The following is a 21527-nucleotide window of genomic DNA, read 5'->3' as shown; positions in this document are numbered from 1 at the left end:
AGAGATGTGTGTCCACAGCTGGGCACTTTGAAAATATGACCCAAAGCCTCCAAATGTGAAAGTGGGCTTGAAACCATGGAATTTCATAATGTTGATTTCTGGTATTTCTTCTGGGGGTCTTTGAGTCTTTAGATTTTGAAGTTTTCTTTTAGACCTTCAAATTAGAAATGTACCTTCTTCTCTTGATGAGAGCTGAGATTTGCCAATCTTTGCCTGAATCCAGGAGCTGCATATCTAGGACTGAGACTCAGTTTAAACAGTGAGGAATTTAAACATTTTCCTTGCACAAAAACCTGGAGAAATAACATTAAGCACAGCAGCTGCAATGTCAAAAACAGTTACCAGCTCTGCTAAAGTCAGAGGATATGTATTTTCCTAAGTTTATTTCTTTACATAAGCCACTGGAAACTCAAAAATGGCATAGTCTCAGTATAAGCATAACCAGGTAGCATTCTTTGCAAGTGCATTCATGGTGATCAGACTTGACAGTCTGTGCTGTCTCTGGAATACAGGAACATATGTTTTGAGGCAAGGTTTTTAGGGAGGGGCAGTATATATTAATGCATCACTAGAAATAATCATACTAAAACCAGACAAGGTTTCAGGCATTCAAGCACTTCTTCAGGATTGCTGATATGTTTAGAGATCATGTCCTTTTTCCTGGCTGTATTTGCTTGTTCTGCAGGATTCTGTGAAATATTACTAAATTTGAGTGTAGCAACCATGACTCTTAAACAAAGATCCTCTGTAGGTAGATGCCAGTTATGCATTTGGATCTTATTTGCAGAAGCAAGAGAAAATAAGACAAAGGGCTTTTTCTGATTATGAAAATTAAAAATCTTGCTTCTCATACTAGTAACACTGATAAATTATTTGCATCACATCAGGCTTCTGCTAAGCACTTTTAAGAGGCATACTGCAGAACAATGATTCTGTGGTCGGGCCCTTCTGGGATTTTGGGGTCAGTAAGAAAAGCATTTGCAAAGTAGCCAACAATTTGATTAGTACAAATGACCTGCAACTACACCAATTAAGAGGTTTCTTGGATTAGAAATCTATGACCTGCAATGAGTTGTCATAGAAACTGATAGGAATATTTCAGCACAAAAATCACTTTAAAATAATGGGTTGGTTCATCATCTTGTGCCAAGTGACATAGTTTCCTTGAATCCAAGATCTTAAATCTGTCTCTACACCCAAAATCTTCTGTCAACCCTGGGTGACAGGGAGAGGCTGGCTGTTTTAGTTCCATTTTTAACCATGCAATTGTCTGCAGTACAACTCTAGGGACGTTCCCAGAGCAGGAGAACAGGCTAAGAGAGGCAATGGAGGGAGCTGAAGGAGCTGGCTGGATAGCATCACTGGGAGTGACCAGATAGAAACTTGGCCAGTGTGTGTGTGTGAAGCTGGAACACATTAATGAATGTGCAGGCCTTTCATTTTCTCGGCACCATCTCGGAGGATTGTGTCTATTTCCGTGGGACCCTTTTTTCAGACCTCCATCTCTTTTTTTCTCCCCATCCTCATCTTGTGCTGTGATGGAATTGTAAAGCCTGTGTTATACTCTGTAAAAGAGAGATGTTGCAGAGAGCCTGACAGTGTCATAGTTTATTTAATGGCTCCCTTTCATTCCCACAATGTCCCTTCAAATGCCTGCTGCATGCATGCAAGCTTGTGGAGCTGACTTCTTACTCCATTGTCTGGGGTGAGGAGCTCTGGGCAGTCTGTGACCACCCTGGCTCAGGATTTCAGTGACTTCTGCAGGGCTGCATTTCCCTTTCAGATTCTTTTTCAGCATACATAGGGCTCAAGAGGAATGTTGGCCATGTTGTCACAAAATAAGTTGCTCTCTTCTATTCTGATTTACCAGCCGTGTGCTAAGCCCCTATAGCTTTAGAGTCGTTAGAACAACCAAAAGTCCTCTATTTCACCTGCAGAGAGAGGAGTTGATGCGGTCATATAAGACATAGAGAACCAGAGAGACCAGCTGGAGCGGGACCAAGTTAAAATGCTTTTACTCTGCAATGTTGCATTAATGCCAAGTAATTACCACATACAGTGGGATTTTTGTTTTGTTTAGTTTCATTTTGGCACAAGAGAATTCTTTCCAAACATGAATGCATAAGGCCATCCAGGCAGATAGGCTCCTAGGTAAATTATAACAAACCTTCCCTATTCCCATATGTTCCTCTCCCTTCCTTCTGGCACTTGGAAACTGGCAGTATAAAGATGGGAAATGCAAATGCAGGGAGGAAAGTTTGTTCGCAGTGGCAGTGATGCTGCTTCTGCCGCTCCGGTGCTGGCTCTTGGCCTCACTGCTATCCCCAGGATGGTCCCCAGATTCTAAGATTCTAAGTGCTCCAAAGATAGAAAGCAGGGATGTGTTCCAGCTAGAAGCTGGGGCATAAAATTCTCTTGTGGTTGAGCTTGCAAGCATTGCCTGATCCCATGGGCACCCTGATTACTGAGAGAAGTGCTGCTGCAATGCAAAAAAAGAAATATTCATGCTGCCATGACGTTCCTGAGCTCACCATCCATACCTGGTGCTAGGGTCTGTGTTAAAAGAGATATGGGAAGGGTCAGAGAGTGACATAACTGCCCAGTGGCATTCTTGTTGTTTGGGGCCCAGTCAACAATAAATGTATCAATTCTTGACAGAGTCCACATTCTGTTTGCTGATTGGGCTGTAGTGAAGAGAACAAAATTATTCTTGATTTATTTTGGTGTTTAGAGCAAAAAAATGCACAAAAAAACACAAAGGTCTACTGCCACCTCAAATTTCATATATACTACCCCACTATCCTTAGTCCCACATATACCGAAGGAGGGCAACGTAAGGCTTTCAAAATGCTCTCTGTGAGGTGAGTCAGGACCTCTACCTAAAGACTACCATCAGCTCAGGTTGGTTGATCATTCGGGTAAAAGCATTGTACAGCACAAGGTGAAGCTCACTGGACGTCTTACATGTGGATGATGGCACCCTCCATCCCCTGTCTTACTGTGGCTTTACCAAAAAAAACCAAAACAAAACAAACAAAAAAAAAACCCAAGAATTTTATTTTTGCCACTTTACAGGAACTTTGTTTTTCTAGTTGGTTCTCCCTTAAACTCAAGTCTGAAAGTGCCTGTGTTGTGGATACCAGCTGATGAGAAGACAGGATGAAATGGTGAAGAGACTTGTTTCCCTTGGTGAATAATATATTCTTTATCAAAGGTGTCATCCCTTTGCTTTCACTGCCTCTGAGTAATGTGGGAGTGAGGCTGGCTCAGAACTCACATGCCTTATGCTCCGGCCAGAGCTTGAGGCGAGTCTGCTGAGACTGCTGGCTCTGAGGCATAGAAGGGTAATGTTTGAACATCTTCCTTTGCTGTGCTGTTCTCCTGAATGAATGTGAGATGTTTTGTAATGAACATACATCCAGTTTGGAGAAATGCTGTGTTCAGATCATGTTGTACCTTAATCGTTGGATTTCCTAGCTCATGTCAAAAGCAGGATCCTTAGTGGCCATTTTAAATGTCCTTAATGACAATCATAAGGCTCAGTGATAAGGTAAATGGCCAGTATCTGTTTTGAATGTGTGCTATTCTGCTGGAGGTCTCCTCTAGAAATATCTATTACACTCCCTAAGAATCCTATTACAGCATATTCTTCTTATGTATTGAGTTAGCTGCATTATTTACAAGTTGTGTCTAATTGATCATTCCAGACTTCTGTAAAGATCAGAGATCATTTCCAAGATGTTGTCAAGCTCTATATGTTTCTCTGAGGGGGCAGAGACCAACCTCCTTTACAGGTGGATAGGGGTATAATTACAATTGCATCCATGAGCAGCGCTAGAGGGGCGTTGTAAGAATGAAGATGGCATGAAGCTAAGGCTGAGCTCTGTTATGGCTGTTGCTGGATTAGATTATGTTAATGCTGGGTCTTCAGTTTTTTGGGCAGGTAACTTTTTCTTGAACCACTGTAGCAAATGGCTGCTATTTGCCTGACATTCATGCATGTTGTCAATTGGCCATTTCCAGCAGGTTTGTGTTCTAACAGGGCACCTGAACTGACTGTTCTGCCTTGAAGATTTTTTCTCAGGGTTGCAGCTTTTATCAGCAGGACATCAAAGATACACACTTTGCTTTCTTATAAGTAAAGACAAGTGAAGAGAGCTTCTTCAGCCTGCATAGAATCCTTCTCTCATCTCTGTGGCTCTTCAAGGGCTGCAAATAAAAAGGCAAAAAAGACATCTCAATTTTAGTACAGGGTTTTTGGTTTGGGGTATAAAATCAAGTAGATCTAACAGTTGTACAGAAGTACTTGAGTACTGAGAAACAGATGGATGTGCATAGTATTGCTGTCTGCAAGTAATGAAAACGAGTAAATTAGTCAGTATACATTTTCTTTGATTTAAAATAGGAGTTACTGTCCTGAAGGTCTTGACTGCCTGCTCATTCCCACATTGCCAAATAATAGAAGAACTGAGCTTTGCTGGAAAGAAGGGAATGGAATCCTTCTTTCCTGTTGCTAATGCTCTCAGTTAAAAGCAGTGCTGGGTTCAAGGCTTTCTCCATTGGAGCTAGGTGCCCAAAGTGTTTTCAAATGCTTATGTAAAAGACCCTTAATAGGAGCTTTTTGTTGTAGTGTTTGCACCAAATACATCTGTTTGTTTGTTTTTTTTTCCCCCAAGACTTCACTAATACTATTTACTGTTAAAGAAATATACTGATGGCATCCACTCTTGCCTTAAGAAGCTGGCATTTGATGGAGTATGTCAGCCCTAAATCTAAACCGAAAATTTCCTCCTGCCAATTTCCCTCAGTCTCCCCCTCAGATTGTGTTGATATTATTCATTTTCTATATGGATAGTGAAGGCTCAAACATCAGGAGTGGGCACCCCATCATTTGGGGGTGGGCTAGAGTGCTGTGTGTGTGTGGTCTCCTAATCTGGAAGTGAGAAAGAATGACATCAATTAAAATGTAATAGGTTGGATGCTATGCTGAATTAAAAAAAAAATACAGGCCTCAGAATGGGAAAGCTGTTGTGGATAATTTAACTTGCATTTTGATCTTTTCTTTACAGCCACAGGGACTTAAAACCAGAAAACCTACTGCTGGATGAAAAGAACAATATCCGGATAGCAGACTTTGGAATGGCATCGCTGCAGGTTGGGGACAGCTTGTTAGAAACCAGTTGTGGGTGAGTGTCTCAGCATATTGCAAGTAGTCAGTGACAGATTTCAGACATAGAAAATGTCAGTAGCAGGGGGTCTGAGCAGACTTGTGCATCCTTATTTCCTAGCAAGTTAGTAAATTTTAAAAATGTATACAGTGCATAAAATAGCTAAAATAAGTTTTTTTTTTAAAGTGCTTTGCAATGAAAAGCAGGCCTTTGTAGATGTCACATATGGATAGAAATACCAAGGCTTTCAGGTTTGGACTCATCTGCCTAGGCTGGCTTGTGTTTGCTTTCACTGGATGTGTGATATTTGGAAAATGAAAGCAGTGGTGAAACCTGTTTGATGAATAGGCCTTAAAATATTAGGAGGTGAGAAAACAAGGGAATCTATGGCGTCTGAAATGGAATTTGTGTGTTCTGTTCAGGCTGCCTGCTTGCAGCTCTTTCTGTTTATGCTTCACTCTGCTTCATTTCGGCTCACATCCGGAATTGATAGGGAGGCAGCAGAGGGTCCTTTGCAATTACAGGCAGGGCATGAACACAGATACAAAGGAGACTGCTTGGAGGAATATCACAGGGACAATAAAAACATTTCCATGTTAATTCAGTTGCCAGCAGGAGCTTTCCAGGAATTTCCAAAGGAGCCAGCAATAAGCCCAACAGCCGAGTGAAGACCTGGTGCCTGACTAGGGCAGGATGAGCATTTCAGGAGCAATACCCTCTGATCACTGTCATCTCTAGGGATATCACAGGCACCATGGTCCCCCAAAGCCATGACACTGTGCTGTGTTGACTGCAGTGTGCTGCTGCAGTGAGCTGTGGCAAGGGCAGCAGCTGCATCGAGCTGCTGCAGCCTGGCACCACTATGGCAGCTTCTAGCTGTGTATCAATTTGTTGCAACAGCAAGCTCAGCAGCTGGAGTTGCAGAAAGTACCAGTAGTTCTGTGTCTCCTCCCATACACACTTACTCTTCCTGGCCTTTGGCAGTGAAAATCCTTCAACTGCAGCTCATCTCAGTCCTCAGGCTGCTACAGTCCATTCAGTGGACTACAGTCTTTTCATTCTGTGCCCTGAGGCAAGACAATTCAGAGTGGACATGGAGCCATATCAGCTCCCTTTATACCACATCTACTGCCTCTCAGTCCTGAGCTGCACAGCTTTGCATTCCAAGTTTTTAATAATAAATTGCAAAATTGTTTGAAGCTGATGAATGGTGGTTGATGACTATACTGAGATGCACCCATTCCTTTCTTGTCTGTGTCAAGATTTGACCTCTTACCAGCACAGATGAGAAACAAGGAGCCGTGAGTCTGCACATCTGCTGCTTGCAGCTGCTTTCAAACCTCCCCTCTAGACTAAGAAACAAAGTCTTCACTGCAGTTATCACAAAGGATCTCTGCTCTCTGCAGAAAATTTTCTCCCTCCATTCTGTGTAAAACAGAACAACAAAAAGTATAAAAACCAATTCAATCTCACATCACCCTGAAGGATTTTTCAAACTCCTTGGGAACCTCTTGGTAGGCTCCCTGTTCATGTTAGAAGCAGTCTGTGTCATCCAGGTCTAGAGTCTCAAAGGGAGATTTCCTGTGCATAAGCAGTGCTGGAATTCAGGCGTCCATGTTTCAAGCGGAGCCAACCCTACTATTGCAGCCTTAAAATGTGCTAATGAAGAAATCAATGGAACGAAAGAGACATGCCTGTAATAAACAGAACACAGCAGCAATGCTATGATCTCCTGCCTTGCAGATGTATTTTAAGTATGGTGCCAATCACTAGGCCGCCATGTGAGCTATTACACCACTTCATTAATTCTCCTGGCATGGAGCCCAGCATGGCTGGTACTGGTGTCTTGTGATCTATCTGGTTTGGGCAGTAAAAAGAGAAAGGAGGGAAGGAAGGAAGGAAGGTACGAAGGAATATATAACATCGTGCCACAAAGTTCACAAAGAGAGGCAATCCGGTTGTGACTCTTTCCCTAGGAGCAACCTCAGAGCCCACTAACCAACCTCAGAGCTCTTCAAGGCAACAATTTTACCTCCCCCTTGTAGTTGGTACTTTCAGCCAGCATGAAAAGGAACAAAACAGACCGAGTCACGGCTCAGATATGAAACTTTAATGAGATGTTCTTCCATGCACCCAGAAGTTAATTTTCAGAATGGCTTTCTCTGTGCTGTGAACATTGATAACGAGATGAAACTGTAATGTTTCCATTGACAGCCACACAAGGAGTCTCTAGGTATTTCTGTCAGTCAGAGTGGGAGGATGAGATGGGGTTTAGCAGCATGATACAACGAACTTTGTCAGTACAGCAGAGCTGTTAGAGTGCAGCCTCTGCTGTCACAAGTGAACTACTAAGTATAGTCCAAAATTTGACCAGAGAGCCTTGACTGGCCTCACAAAACTGTTCATGTGTTTTGTTGCACACCTCAGAGTCAGTGTCTGATGGGAGCTACCCCTTAGATCAGCATGATTTTCTGTAGTGCTGATGGCTACCTGGAGGAAATGATAAAAGTTCAGCCCAGTCGTGTTTGTGTAGGGGAGGTAAGTAAGGATGAGCTGTTCCTTTGACATCATTTGTCAATGCCAGACTGCATTCAGGCCTTGGTTGTAATTAATATCCCCATTACTGAAAGCCTGTATTGCACAAATCCTGCATATATACATATATGCAGAACAGTGTGCCATAGATTTAAGCAGGTATCTTTAGACCTTTGAGGGAAAGAGGAGCTGTGGGAATAATTCCGCTAACTGCAGAAACTGTATGATAAGGCAGCCTGTGGAGAGAGAGTCCCTGAAATGCTAAAGTAACCCAACAAATCTTTGCATCTCTCCAGGAGCAGGGGAGTTCTGTGAGCAAACAGCAGACAACGAAGGAAGTGGAGGATGTGGTAGGATGCTGCTTCTATTAGTTCAGCTCTCTTTGGCTCTCCCTCCTCTTTACCCTTCCAAGCGATGACATGCAGAGACAATCCCTCATCTCTTTCAACAGTGATTCTTCCCAGCACACTGCTTTGCAGTGCTTCAGAATGTTAGATACTGAGCAATCCCTCCTACTTGTCTCTAGGCAAGAAAAATGAGTTTCTGTTGGTAAAATCTCTGAACATAAATGATCGGAGCTTGATTTCTGCCTCTGCTGTGGGCATTCATGGTAGTCTTAGACAAGTCACATTACCCCTCTGTGCTTCAGTTCTCAATCTTAACAAGTCATTATAGAGCCCAAGTTGCTCTGAACATAATCTGAAATTATATCTATAGGAGTCTTGGAAAAGTAGAAAGTAGGAACTTTTTTTCTCTTTTCTTGAATGAAAAGAGCTCTCAAATAGAAGAATTGATAGGGAATACTGTTGAGTTACCATTCTTGGGAATCTGTAATGATCCTTCCTAATTCCTCGTTGCTCCTTATAGGAAGCTGACAAAGTACATTTTTGCCATCTCTGCAGTTCTCTCCATTTCACTTACTGTGAAACGACATCGTGTCCCTCAGGAAGGAGATTGCTGCAGGCCACCAGGTGATGGAGAATCCATACGGCAGTGCTGCTTTCTGTGCTGCCTCTAAACCTCTTGATCGCAAGCAACCACAAGCTGAGACCAAGCCAACGTGTAAAGTTGGCTTTCTCCAGCACCAGACACTATTCCCAAAGAGGCAATCACTACAGGCCCACAATTAACTGACTATATATGCAGCAGCTCTCCCCTATCAGCTTCTCTGTCGGGAACCCCTGGAGAAATCCAGAAATCTGTGCATGTGGGAAGAACAATGTTGTTCATGTCCTCTAATTTTATTGAGAAGAAAGCCATTGTGCATGTTGGTGGCATAAATGAAGGAAAAAGCAACTGCCAAGCCCAGCACAGTCCATACCTCTGCTCTCAGCTTCCTCTAGCATATGCTGGGTATACTTTGCAGACCCACCAGCCCATATACATCAGAAAAAAGAAAACAAAAACAAAAAAAACAAAACATTTTCATCAATTCTGTGATTCTGTGATACTCATTAGAATTAATTGCTGTCTCTTTTTGAGCTCAGGATATCTGTAACACCCAATACAGTGTGTGTTTGTTAGAAATGCTGATAGATATCATCTAGGTCCTAATTTGCTTACCTTTGTATTTGATCTATCTGCGATGAGATAATTCAGAATAGAGCAACTCAGTTGCTGTACACCTCAGTATCCAAGCACCATTTCTAATTTAATGTCAGGACATGATGCTGCACATATTCTTTCTCTTCTATACGGTTTTGTATACAAATGTGTGCATGTTATCTAAAACATACGCAAATGTCCAGGTCCAGATATTGTTAGTGTTGCAAATTTAGGCTCTTAAAATTAGAAAATGCCAGAATTCATAATCTTTATCCCATCCCTCCAGGAGTTTCCATTGCACTCTGTTCCTGTCTCTTTCCCTGTTCTCCTCTGCACTCCAGTCTTGCCAACTTCTCCCACTCATTTCTGCTTCACATTTGGTCCCATGTCCCAGATTCTTTTCTCTTTTTCACTATATTCCAACTCTGATTTCCCCTACCTGGTTTTCCCAGCTCTCAGTCTCAGATCTAACTCCTGTTATTTGTGCACTCAGAAGAGGTTCTGCATTTTAAAGTTTGGTACTTTGTGACAACCTCAGTCACAATAGCTTGTTCTATCAGTTTTAGGGAAAAAAGAAGATCTGTGAAGCATTGCCAACACAGATTGAATTTTCATCCTGATTCTCTAGAGAATTTCCATTAGTAAATACAATCTTCCCTGATTCTAGTGGTTATGTTTGCATACATTTTTCCGGAAAATCTGAATAAATCATCACATTTTCCTTTCACATTTAAGTATGCTAGAAATTTTCACTTTTTATGGCAAAAGCATATTTAATTTAAGTAAGATTTTAATAGTGGGCACAAAGATGAAACCAGTCTGAAGCAGACAAACAGAAAAGAAAATCTCTGAGTTATTAAATTGGTAGTAAGTCATAAGCAGTTTGAAATGAGGATTATGAAGGGAAATATCAGACAGCCTTATTAATAAGTGCTAATATAAGCCTTACCTGTAATACATTTCAAGGTACATTAAAAGAGCTTTAAGTCTGCAAAATTAAGTGCTGAAAATTTAAGATATGCTACTTTTTAGATTATAAGTATAAAATTAACTTGGTCCCAAAATATTCATGTACACTGGGATAAGTTCATTAATTACGAGCTTATACAGGTTTTTTTCCACCAAAACTTTGTCTCATTTGGTATTTTTATGGTGTGAGGTTTTTTGAATAAGCATCTGTTTAATTTATTCTCATCCTTTTTTATGGATCCATTTGAAATTTCATCTCGCCACATCCGAGCCTTGCTGTGGATGCTAGGTAGGATTTTCATCAAAGTATTTTAAGCTTACAAATATTAACTACATCAAAAACAGGGGAACCTGCAGCTTGCAATTAGCTGTGAACATCTCCTTTTAAAGCACCTTTTCATTTGCATTCACAGAAGGACTCTGTTGCAGGCACAGAGAGCTTGATTCTTCAGTATGTCAACCAGCTGCCTCATCACAATGTTGTCCTTCGTAGCACCACACTTCCCTCACTTGACCACTGGCTTTCCAATTTCTGCAAAAGTAAACCAGAGGCATTGTGGACAGCAGCAGACCCACTGCCTCATGCTCACTTATCTACAGAGCACAGCATAGCCTGTTTGGGCTTTGCTTTTGAGTACTGCACTCTGTATTCTTTACACTCTTTTAATATAGGGGTCTGTTTCAGTTTTTAAATTAAGATCTCTTAAAGGATCTATGTCTTAATCATTTGAACTCGTATATTAATTAATGAACTGATTTGCAAATTCACAGAAAGTCTATTTGTGCTTGAGGAGTAAACAGCTGTAAGATGGCTGAGGGCTAGATGCTGGGTTTTCTCATATAGCGCTAAATAGAACTGAAGCTTTAATTGCAAAATAGCACTCAACCTTAACTACAGCTACTACTTTAATTACAGCCCTACCTGCAGTTACTGCCTTCAGTACAGCCTGCACTACCCGCTGCTCCTCAGACTGTTTCTTCAGTCTCTCCCTGCATTACTTTGCTATGTGATCTGTGGCTGTCGCTTTCCCCAAAGGATGCTCTAACATGCATCCTTCTTGTGAGGAATTCCCTTTCTCTATTTCACTTCTCCTCTCATGTTCCCCTTCATCTCAGCCCTTTGCTGCCCAGCACAGTGTTCCACGTAGGCATTCTTTTGCTCTAGTGGGTAGCTTCTGTCTCCAAAAGCCAGCTAAGAGATACCAGTTAACTTGGGGGAAGCATCCGAGCAACACCAAAAACAGCCGACACAAGAGGGTTTCAGTGCATCTCCTATATAAAAATATCTTTAAGCAAAGAGAGAACAAGACTTCTTCCTCCCTCTCTACAGAAATACTGCCTCCAGCTGTGAGGTGTAAAGAGAAACATTTCTTCTTCCCCAGGTAGTATCTTCCTAAGGCATGGATCCAAAGTACACAAGCATGGAGATTCGTCTTTAAAGGGACCTGTCAGAAAGTGCAATACATGATTTGCCACATTATAGAGCAGGATTGTACAGTACAGCTCTCCCCCTTCTCCCTCATCAACCTTCTCTGGAAAAGCAGTTGTTGCATAAACCATACACAGGCAGTAGGTTTATCTGTGTACTGTGCAGATCTCTCTTATCTATGTACTGAGACAGGAGGTCAGAACTGCTTGCACAAATCAGAGGCACATCACATCTGCACTGGAGATACAGCACTGGTTGTCTCAAATGTGCTCTAGCTTTACTGTATCAATGTGTCAAGATCAAAACCTACTTGTCCAGTTTTTCAGATGAGATTCATGGAGATTCATCTTTGATGCATCTTACTGATTACATAACCCCTGTCTGGACTTGTATTGGTTTTCACCATTTCACTTTGGATTATTTTCTCTGGTCGAAGTCCCATGTAAATGCTTTGCTAAGGGCCTACAAGATCTGTTAAGATTCCTGTGTCCAAGAGTTACAGCTGTGAATGAGCGTTCAGAGAGCCCTTCCTGCCCCAGGCAGACTAGCCTTGAAATAAACACTGCCAACACTGGGACTTTTTTGCAGCAGTACCCAGAGGCAGCAGCTGCTTCTTTATCTTGCTGAGCTGTATACTTATTTATTATCAAGGGCAAACTGTGGCTTTTGCTGCACAGAGATGTAGCCGAAGGATGAGGAAATGGCCTAGGGGAAGAAGGAAGGAATATACTGAATATTGAATAATTATTGATAAGAGCCAAAGAAATACTCAGGACTCTATAGAAAGATAAATAGATTTTTTATTAAATTTTAGCTTTCTCTTTAAAGCAGTTGAAGGTCCTTTGTGATTGGCAGCATGGAAATGAGTTTTCTACAGATTTCTGGCTGGCCAGAGGAACCTGTTTAGAGCTGTTTGCCAAGACAGTGCTGCAGATATCCTGATAGTGTGTGCTGGCAAGAATTCAGAGTGGCTATGCCAGAAATCTGAGCTCTCTGGGCAGTTGCAGTGCAGCTGTTGAATGATTGAATCAATTCAACTTGTTGAAATTATTTATTGTAACATTTTCTCCACCTATTCTGTTAGGTTTTAGCAGAATTTCACCAGTGTCTTGAAAGACACCTTGCAGCCTCCACTGCAGACTCCACACTCAACAGACATCAGGGGAGTAAAATGCTTTAAGTGCATTTAGATTCCTAACTGGGTATCTACCCATCTCATCATCTTCACAATACTTGCATTCTTCTTTTCAAGGATATTTGCAAGATGGTTGTATACCTCAGCATTTGCAATTATGAATTCTGAAATCTGTCTTTGTTGGAGTTGCAAATTTCTGGGAGGTAGGAAAGCAGCAGTGGTGTTGCTCTCGTTTTAGTCAGAGCAGCAGACTTATGATGAGGTTTTGGTCAACCAGTTGTGGCCAGCAGCAAATTTTAATAACTCATGTGTGGCTGCCAAAGACAGAGCTGCCAAAAGAGCCCAGTGGGTCTGTCCTCCCCACTGGGTTCAAGTACTTTCTCACCTCCCAGAGCATCCAAAGGTGAACTCTATCCAGCTCTCCAAGGCAAGACATTTCTTGTCTTGATAGACCTTTCAAGGTTTATAAAATCAGGTCTAGATTACTGAATTACTGAATGCATAGGGTTGGTCATAATACCTGTGATAGCCTCTTAAAGAAGAAGTGCTATTAGATAGTATGCTAACCTTCCAAGTCCCACCTTCCCCAGAGTTTGTGAGGGATCAGTTATATTCTATTTCTCCTTGCTTAAGCTTTGTATTCAAGGTAGCTGCAGTTCTAGTTGTACTCCAAGTATATTATCACAGTCTGCCAAAAGCTGTGATAGCAAATCTGATGTGCCATGCGCTCAGGATGGTATTTTACCATAAGTGTAATGTGTATGGAAAGGTAATTAATGGACTGTCTCACTGGGCATTAAAGTAGAATCCTAGCACAAAGCTAACCTCACTGTGCTTCTGTTTTGCTCATTACTTTGTGAGACAGGTATTGCCCAACCATGATTGTGTTTGTCACAAGAAACAAATGCACAAATGAAGACAGGCTCAGGGACTGCTGGGAGGTGTCAGTATAAACAATAGTGAGATTTGCACACAGGTCTCAGACAGTTTGCATCCCTTTTACTTGTCAAGTTACTTTAATGAGGGCTATAAAAATAAATAGCCATGGCTATAATCTTTAGGAATTAAAATTATTACCTGGCAAGTGGAAGTAATTAACTATTCTCAGCCAAGAATCAAGGAAGAGATAGATGGGTGGAAGGATGTGAAGAGAATATATTAGCTCAAAAGGTAACAGTGCTGTTGTCCATCCTTTCTATGTGGTGTTTTGCTGTTGCTTTTTTTTTTTTTTTTAAGAAAAATAAATTGCTTGTTCAAATCATGTACTGGCAGCTTTTATGACTGCTGGAGTAATTGAGAGCACTCTTAGCAGAAGAGGTGAAGAGGTGCAAGATATGGTTTGGAGATACATGCATTGGCTCTGAAAACATTTAATTTTCTTTCCCCTAAAAGACCTTGCAGTGTGTGTCTTTCTTCCAGTTATATATATGGCCAAGTGAAAGTAAAGAGTTAGAGAGCTGGAATTTTATGTAATCATGAAATGTGCCTGCTCTTTCATTCCTTTCAGGAAATTCATATTAGGGCCATTGAATTTTGAATTATGCTAGTTGTTGACCATTTCTGGGTTTGTCTGAGAAATATATTCTCATTACAGTAATAAAAAGGGCTGTTTTTGCAAACTTGCTTTCAGTGTAAGTGAGCCAATCCTGATTCTGGTAAGCAAAGTGGAAATGCAGATAGTTCATAAATACATGTTCATCTCACTATTTTGTGTTACAGATCACCGCATTACGCCTGCCCTGAAGTTATCCGGGTAAGTTGATTAAAATCAATGTATGTTTTCTTCAAAGTGTCACTAATTGTATGTGTGCAGACAGACCCTCTTACAGGAGGTCTGTCCAAGACAGACAGCGAAAGGAGAGAATAAACATGCTGTGACTTTGGTTGTTTGGTTCAGCCCTGAATCAAGCCACATCAGCCATCTGAGGGAAATAATCCTGTGTTGTTCTCACAGTACTTTTGTGCCATGTTATCAGACAGAAAAGCAGTAGCCTCATTTAACTTGGTCTTTCCACTCTATACACCTATGCCTTTTCTTCCCCATTGTAGCTATTTCAGCAGAAGAACTGGAGTTGGCTGTCAGTGACACTGGATTCTTTTAAATGATAGGAGCTATCCTTTCCCCCCTTCCATTCCTTTTGTCTTCGTAAAATAAATATTGAATATTACAGTGGCCAAGTTTCCCCCCTTTTTTTCAGATGTTCTTTTTTATTATTTTATATTTTTCTGATTGTTTGGGTTGGAAGGGATCTTAAAGATCATCAATTTCCAACTCCCTTGCCGTGGACAGTGACATTCCCACTAGACCAGGTTGCTGAAACTCCATCCAACCTGACTTTGAACACTTCTAGGGAGGGGGCATCCACATCTTCTCTGAGTAATCTGTTCCACTGCCTCGCCACCCTTAAAATAAGAAAAAATTCTTCCTTATATCTAAGATAAATATACCATTATCCCTTGTTCTATAAAACTCCCTGGAAAAGTTGCTCTTCAGCTTTCCTGTGAACTCCCTTTTGGTACTGAAAGGCTGCAGTGAGGTCTCACCTCCAGGTTGAAGAACTCTCTCAGCCTGTCTTTGTAGAGAGGTGCTCCAGCCCTCTGTTCATCCTTCTGGCCTCCTCTGGACCCACTCTAACAGATCTACGTCCTCCTTAGGTTGGGGACCTGAGAGCTGAATGCAAGTGGGGTCTTACAAGAGGAGCATATCGCCCTTTTGAAGCATATCACTAATGTAGAGCCAAACATGCATACAAAAGACACTGTCCAGCCCATACTATGAGTTCACAAATAATGTGACTGATGACAAGCTCCCTGAAGAGCTAGGAAGGAGAAAAGCAAATTCTTGATGCTGTTATTACACCTCTGCCTCTATGTCAGGATCAGTACTAAAAAATTTCCAGTCCTCAGCCATTCATGCTGTTTCCTTCTGACCCTGTTCTCATAGAATCTAGATAACTGTAAACTGCTGTTCATAAAAAAAAATAAAAATGAATGGGCTGCGTCTTGGCCTCCTGGTTGGAAAGGCCACCTTGGGAAGCAGGTGGCGGAATCAAAATGTGTGGTTACCCATTCTCCCCACTCTTGTTCTTCGAGAATAATAAATTCATTTACTAGTGAGCACATTTTTGAGTCTCTGTGTCATTGCTGCACAGGGAGAAAAGTATGATGGAAGGAAAGCAGACGTCTGGAGCTGTGGAGTCATCTTATTTGCGTTGCTAGTGGTGAGTCATCTTCCTTGCTCTATTCTTATAAAAAAATATATATATATATATTCACAAATGCTGCTGTATTTAATGGTGATTCTACTGACATCATGTACAGATAGGGTTTTTTTTTCGTTCTTCTATTTTTGTATCTCTCAACTGCATCCTTTCCTCTTAGTCCTACATCAGTCCCAGAGGAAAAGCATGAAGAATATTTCACTGCTGCTTTGAAATGCGGCTGTCCTGAACATGAGAACATAGACAAGTGTCAAAGAGTTGCCTCCATAAATATCATTTGCTGTGTTGTAGTGCTGCAGCACTTTAAAGAGCCCCATTTGAAGCACACTGAATTTTTTGATCCAAACGGGTGCGCCACTCCAAGACACAGAAATTGTTGCCCTTCACAGGATTAAACATGGCAGGTTTCTGCAAGTGTTTGTTTTTCTTCTGCTGTATGTATATGTACATTTCATTAGGTATATGCATACGTTAACTGCAGTCTTTTATCAAGAGAAGATTTGAGTGCAACAATTTTGTTTCATGCAAGTATTGGGCTATATTTTAATTTAGTTCACTAGAGAACATAAAACTGAGCCAACAGTATGAAGTATAAATTACTTTCCATCTGGCTCTCTTGGAGTACTTTTCTTAGTATTCAAAATGCAGTATCTTGTAACTTATCCTTCTTTTGATCAAAGTTTCAATTCTCTGTGGAATTTATTCTGATTTACAGTATAATGTAACGTTCCCAAATATACAATAATCGGATGTCCAGCTCAAAGCGAATAGGTTTGGCATTTGTTACCAATTCCCATGGTACAGTGTAGGAAAATACAGATATATGCTTATATAAGCATGATGTTACTATGCGCAGAATTAATGGCTTATATGAGAACAGATTTAATGCACGTTAAGTATTTTATATTTGTAATAGTTTAAGTGATGGTCTACAATTTTAAAAACAAGAAGCCTGAAGCTAAGTATTGATGTCCTTTTATTAGTATTTTCAGTTACTAATTCTTCACTTAAATGTTTTATTTTGATAGAAGCACTTGTTCACTGAGACTAAAACTCAGTTGGAGTTAGATTCTGTTCGTAATTTTGGCTTAAAGTACTTCTTATACTTATTATAAAGTATATTTTTTTCCAAAAAATTCACTGATAATTTTTTTAGTGGTTAGAATTCACGTATCTTGTAATATTCTGAGTATGATGCTTTAATTCTCCTTAACCAGTTTTATTATTTTTAGTTATTATAGTTTATTGACATTTTAAAATGTTAGATATTTTTTTATCTCAATGCTGCACGGGAAGAGTTTTACCCATCTCACCAAGTATCACCTGGAATCTCTTGCTCCTAACCAACTATTTGCATGGGTGATAAAGTAGTTACAAAATGAGTTCCTGCTGCGACATCTTGAGTTTGTAAGAAAAGGCAAGAGAGGTTGGCAAGGTGATTGGGAAATGTAGGTGTGGACTCTTGTTTGAAGATGGCTTCTATGTCAAGATTTGGTGTCCCTCTGTTGCTGGGAAGCATCTTCGTCTGTTTCTACATATATACACAAGCCTGCAAAATGACTGAAATGAGTCTATTATTGACAGAGAGTGCAGAGCTGTCCAGTTAATTATGTCAGGAAAAACTCTGCAAAAATTCTCAAGCTCTAATAACAGGTGGTGGTAATAAAAGATCTGTAGTTGTTACCTTCAGGAAATGCCACAAAGCAGCCTTGCTGACTTCATTGTGGATTAAATTGTGTTAGCCAAAGTACTGAACTATCAGAATTGATTTTCCCATAAGTCTGGAACTGTAAGGAAAAAAGTAGGTAACTCGAGAGGTTGGTTGTGAAAGACAGGGAGGCTCTTTCTTCATGGCTGCTTGAATGAACAACAGTAAACAGCATCCAGTAGTTGTTGCCATCAGGTAGATTTTCCAAGGCTTCTGTAAATTAAGCTGTTGGTCTCAGCAAACTGTGGACACAGGCCTGCTTATACAGATGCAGTACTCACTGTAGTAAGAACAGTGCCAGCACTAACAACTGAAAGCTTCATTATCACGGCAGCTGACAGCTTGCAACTTCTCACAACCTCTCCTGGAAGCCAAGGAAGCTCAGCACATAGTGAAAGAGCGAAGTGAGAATATCATGGAAGGTGCATACTTGCTATAAAAGTGGAGTTATCCTAAAGATTTCTACTCTCTTCCTTTTTGTCTTTGCAGCAAGGATAGGCTTTTTGCTGCTTTTTGTGGCCAGCTGATGATCTATTCAAAATGAAATTTGATCTTAAAAAAGCTCAGGCTATTCACGTAAGTGAGCTGCAGTAGGGAAGCAGTAGGAACTGATGACCTGACTGCAGCATGGGAACTGGATGGAATATGTTAACCAGGCAGAACGTCTGCTGCTTCCAGAGGGCTGATGTTGGTTAGGGCTTTTTTCAGCTGTGTCATTCCACTGCTCCATCAGAAAGAGGATATTCTTTACTGAAAGTCACTCAAATGCTGTTCACCTCTTTTCCAGTGTCTGCAATAAATGTGTCTCAGGAAGATTAAAAGTAAGGAAAGGATAAACATTGCTGCAGTGAAAGTATGCCCAGGAGGAACACCAGCAGATCAAAAGCTTGAGCTGAATTTAACTGAATACATGCGTCTTTGCTGAATTTGCCTGGAAAGGCAATTTCATATTATGTATTATGCTTTATACTGGTAGTCATTTTCTAATTAAAGCTTTAATAAAAAAACCTGTATATCCTCTGCTTTTTCCTTATGTTGGAGAAAATACAGCAGCACTAAGAAATTATTTATTTTCAGTGGATGAAAAGATTGTTTCACTTATTATAATACTTAATTACGAGCTGACGTTCTTTTTTCCTTTCTCTCATTGTGTTTATCCTGGTTTTCTCCTTTTGCTCTCTCCAACTCCCTTTCCCTGCTCTCTCCCATCCACAAATCCGTCACATCCCCACAGGGTGCCCTGCCGTTCGATGACGACAACTTGCGGCAGCTGTTGGAGAAGGTGAAACGTGGAGTGTTCCACATGCCACACTTTATCCCTCCGGACTGTCAGAACCTCTTGCGGGGGATGATTGAAGTGGATGCCTCGAAACGTCTCACGGTAAGGAAGCATTTGCTGTAAGACACGTGCTCAAGGCTTTGTTTGTCACCTCATTGCAGTTACAGTTGACTAACTAAGGTAACTTGGTTTACTGCCGTTTCTGTGCATTTCCTCCTGAGCAAAGTATGAGTGAAGTTGGTGGAGTTTTGGGAAGAGGTTACTCACCTTCCCTTTTAAATGATGGGTCCAGATTGCCTTTATGATGCTTCTCTATCTTCATAATTCTTCCTCATGTGCTGCAGCGGGTATTTAGAATGACTCCTTCATAATCTGATCACAGTGCTACTGACCCATTAGCACATTTTGGAATCTGCCTGGGCAGTCTGGCTCTCCTGGTGGTTGTGCCAGTTTATCAGGGACGTGATGTAATTGCTTGAAGGTCAAACACAGTACGCTCCTTTTTCATTTCTGACAAAAGTGTGACTTCTCACTTCAAGCCACACAGCTGCATTGTATTCTGCCCTATGTGTGCTCTGCATTATCTTCTAGCAGCCTTCAGAGCAGGTGCCTTGTAGTCTGCTGTTTCATGTTGTGCCCTGTGGTCCTGAGCATGATTAGGCCCGCAGTGCTGAGCTCCAGGCATTCAGCACTGCATCTTTGTAGCTAGGATATAGCCCATCACTATGACAGAGAGCCTGCATGGATGAGCACTGTGTAGTGATTGTATCCTTCATTAACACTGTGTTAATGTTTGAGGGAATTAAAAAAAATTAGCAGTTAAAATCATTTTGGAAAGCAAGCTTGTCTGCTTGTCCCTGGAAGCTTCAGCCTTTATGGGTACATTGCCCTTGTAAATCCTATTGTCAGGCTCTGCTGATGATTTTATACAGATCTACTAAGCTCACAGATTCTGAGTGGGAGTATGTATAAAGAAATGTAAATTTAAAACTCCTCCTGGTTCTTCAGTCTGCTAAAATATTTATAAATAAACTTGCAGATCAGTGCTTGGCCTCTCTGTTGAGATTGCTAACAACAGCATCAGTCTTCACCAGCTGTGATGGTGCTTTTGGGATGCAGACACCTGTCTGCTGAAAAGTGAACTTAAACTCCCTTCACAGCTCTCTTTACAGTATTACCTGACAGCTGCAGCCAGGTTTTTATTTTGTTCATTACAAAACGAGGTCATATTCTGTTTGGAGATGTAGGTGAGAAGTTCTTCGTGGTATTACTGCTATCCTTACCTTTGCAAACCTAGTAGCTGTGACATTGCAGTGAAGGAGTAGCACTGATATAAAACCAAGTATATATATGAAGCACTTTAAAAGCCCTTTTTTATTAGATTTTTAACAAAAGAATGAAAACAATTATTTTTTCCAAGTATTTTCGTGGACAGAATGCTGCAGAGGCAAGGGCTGTGTCCTAAGACCGGAGAGCTGTTCTCTATGACCAAGTCACTAAGCCAGTCTCTGTATGTTTCTTTTCCATAATGTAAATTTAACAGTATGCTTTACCTCACAAACTAGATGGAACAAAGCAGTAAGGCAACAGAGGGTAGGGGCCACAGTGGGTGGATAGATTAGACCTTGAATGATGAGTGTGCTGCCTTTTGCATCCCAGATACATAGACTACTGCTCTTGCTCAGGAAACCAACACAATACAGAACAGATGAAATGTTCTTATTTTTCTCTCAAAGATCTTAGTGCAGATGGCTTGAGTATGCCAATGAGCACAGATCATCAGACATCAGATCTTCTTCAAAATGTTAGGATTTAATTTTGCCAGAGAACACTCTAATTTCTTAACTTTGCCTGGAGATTTAAAGTTGTGTGGTACAGCAGAGACTGTACACGCACAAGAGTGAAAAACATTAAGGTAAATCAAGGTCCCATAGCGATCCCCCCATTTTCTTGATCAGAAAGAAGCTCTTATTTCCTTAGGGAGGAATTGTTATTGACAGGTACTCAACACTGGATTGTGACTAAGAATTTGAAGTAAAATGCATGTAAGAGCTGAGAGCTGAGAGGAAAAAGAATAGGTCTTTGTTACTAGCTGCAATCTTATTTTCATTATTGTAGGGTCTCTTGGCTTGCTGTCCCTGCTGCTGTCACACTTCCCTTTCTATGCTGTTAGTGTTGTGGGTACTTAAAGCGCCAGGCAGAATGGAGCTCTTTGTTTACTGCACAGGATCTAGGAATATGTAATTCATTTCAAGGAGAGGTCTGAATTTTATTTTAGCTGTGTCCTGCAAATAAAAGAGGATATAAGTATGGGTTTATTTGGAAGCCTGTATTCCTAGAAAATGTCTTACTTGAATCAATTTGGTATTTATATAAAAAATGTGAGCAAAATTGTGGCTTGGGTACAATAAGGGCCAATGTACTGATCATTTGTTCAGTATCTTACTGGTGAATTCCACAGAAAAATATAGCGATTATAGGGTCACTAGGATTTCTTTTTCTTCTATTTTTCACTTCTCTACTCTGCTTTGTTTCTTT

General features: G+C 40.8%; 1 protein-coding gene across 2 annotated transcripts in view; it reads left to right on the top strand.

The window, feature by feature from the left end:
• The window catches only part of BRSK2 (BR serine/threonine kinase 2), a gene marked incomplete at both ends in the record, with an annotated part of 294707 nt that overhangs the window by 210696 nt on the left and 62484 nt on the right, over window positions 1–21527 (top strand). For both annotated transcript variants that reach the window (XM_079537669.1, XM_079537668.1), the window contains 4 exons: window positions 5070–5186; window positions 14501–14534; window positions 15934–16002; window positions 18945–19091. In XM_079537669.1, the coding sequence (XP_079393795.1) occupies window positions 5070–5186; window positions 14501–14534; window positions 15934–16002; window positions 18945–19091 (367 nt within the window). The remainder of the gene's footprint in view (window positions 1–5069; window positions 5187–14500; window positions 14535–15933; window positions 16003–18944; window positions 19092–21527) is intronic.

This window comes from Tetrao urogallus, assembly GCF_951394365.1.
Source record: "Tetrao urogallus genome assembly, chromosome: 6".
NCBI lineage: Eukaryota > Metazoa > Chordata > Aves > Galliformes > Phasianidae > Tetrao > Tetrao urogallus.
Note: the sequence above shows the minus strand (reverse complement) of the source record. Positions and strands in the feature narration are given on the sequence as shown.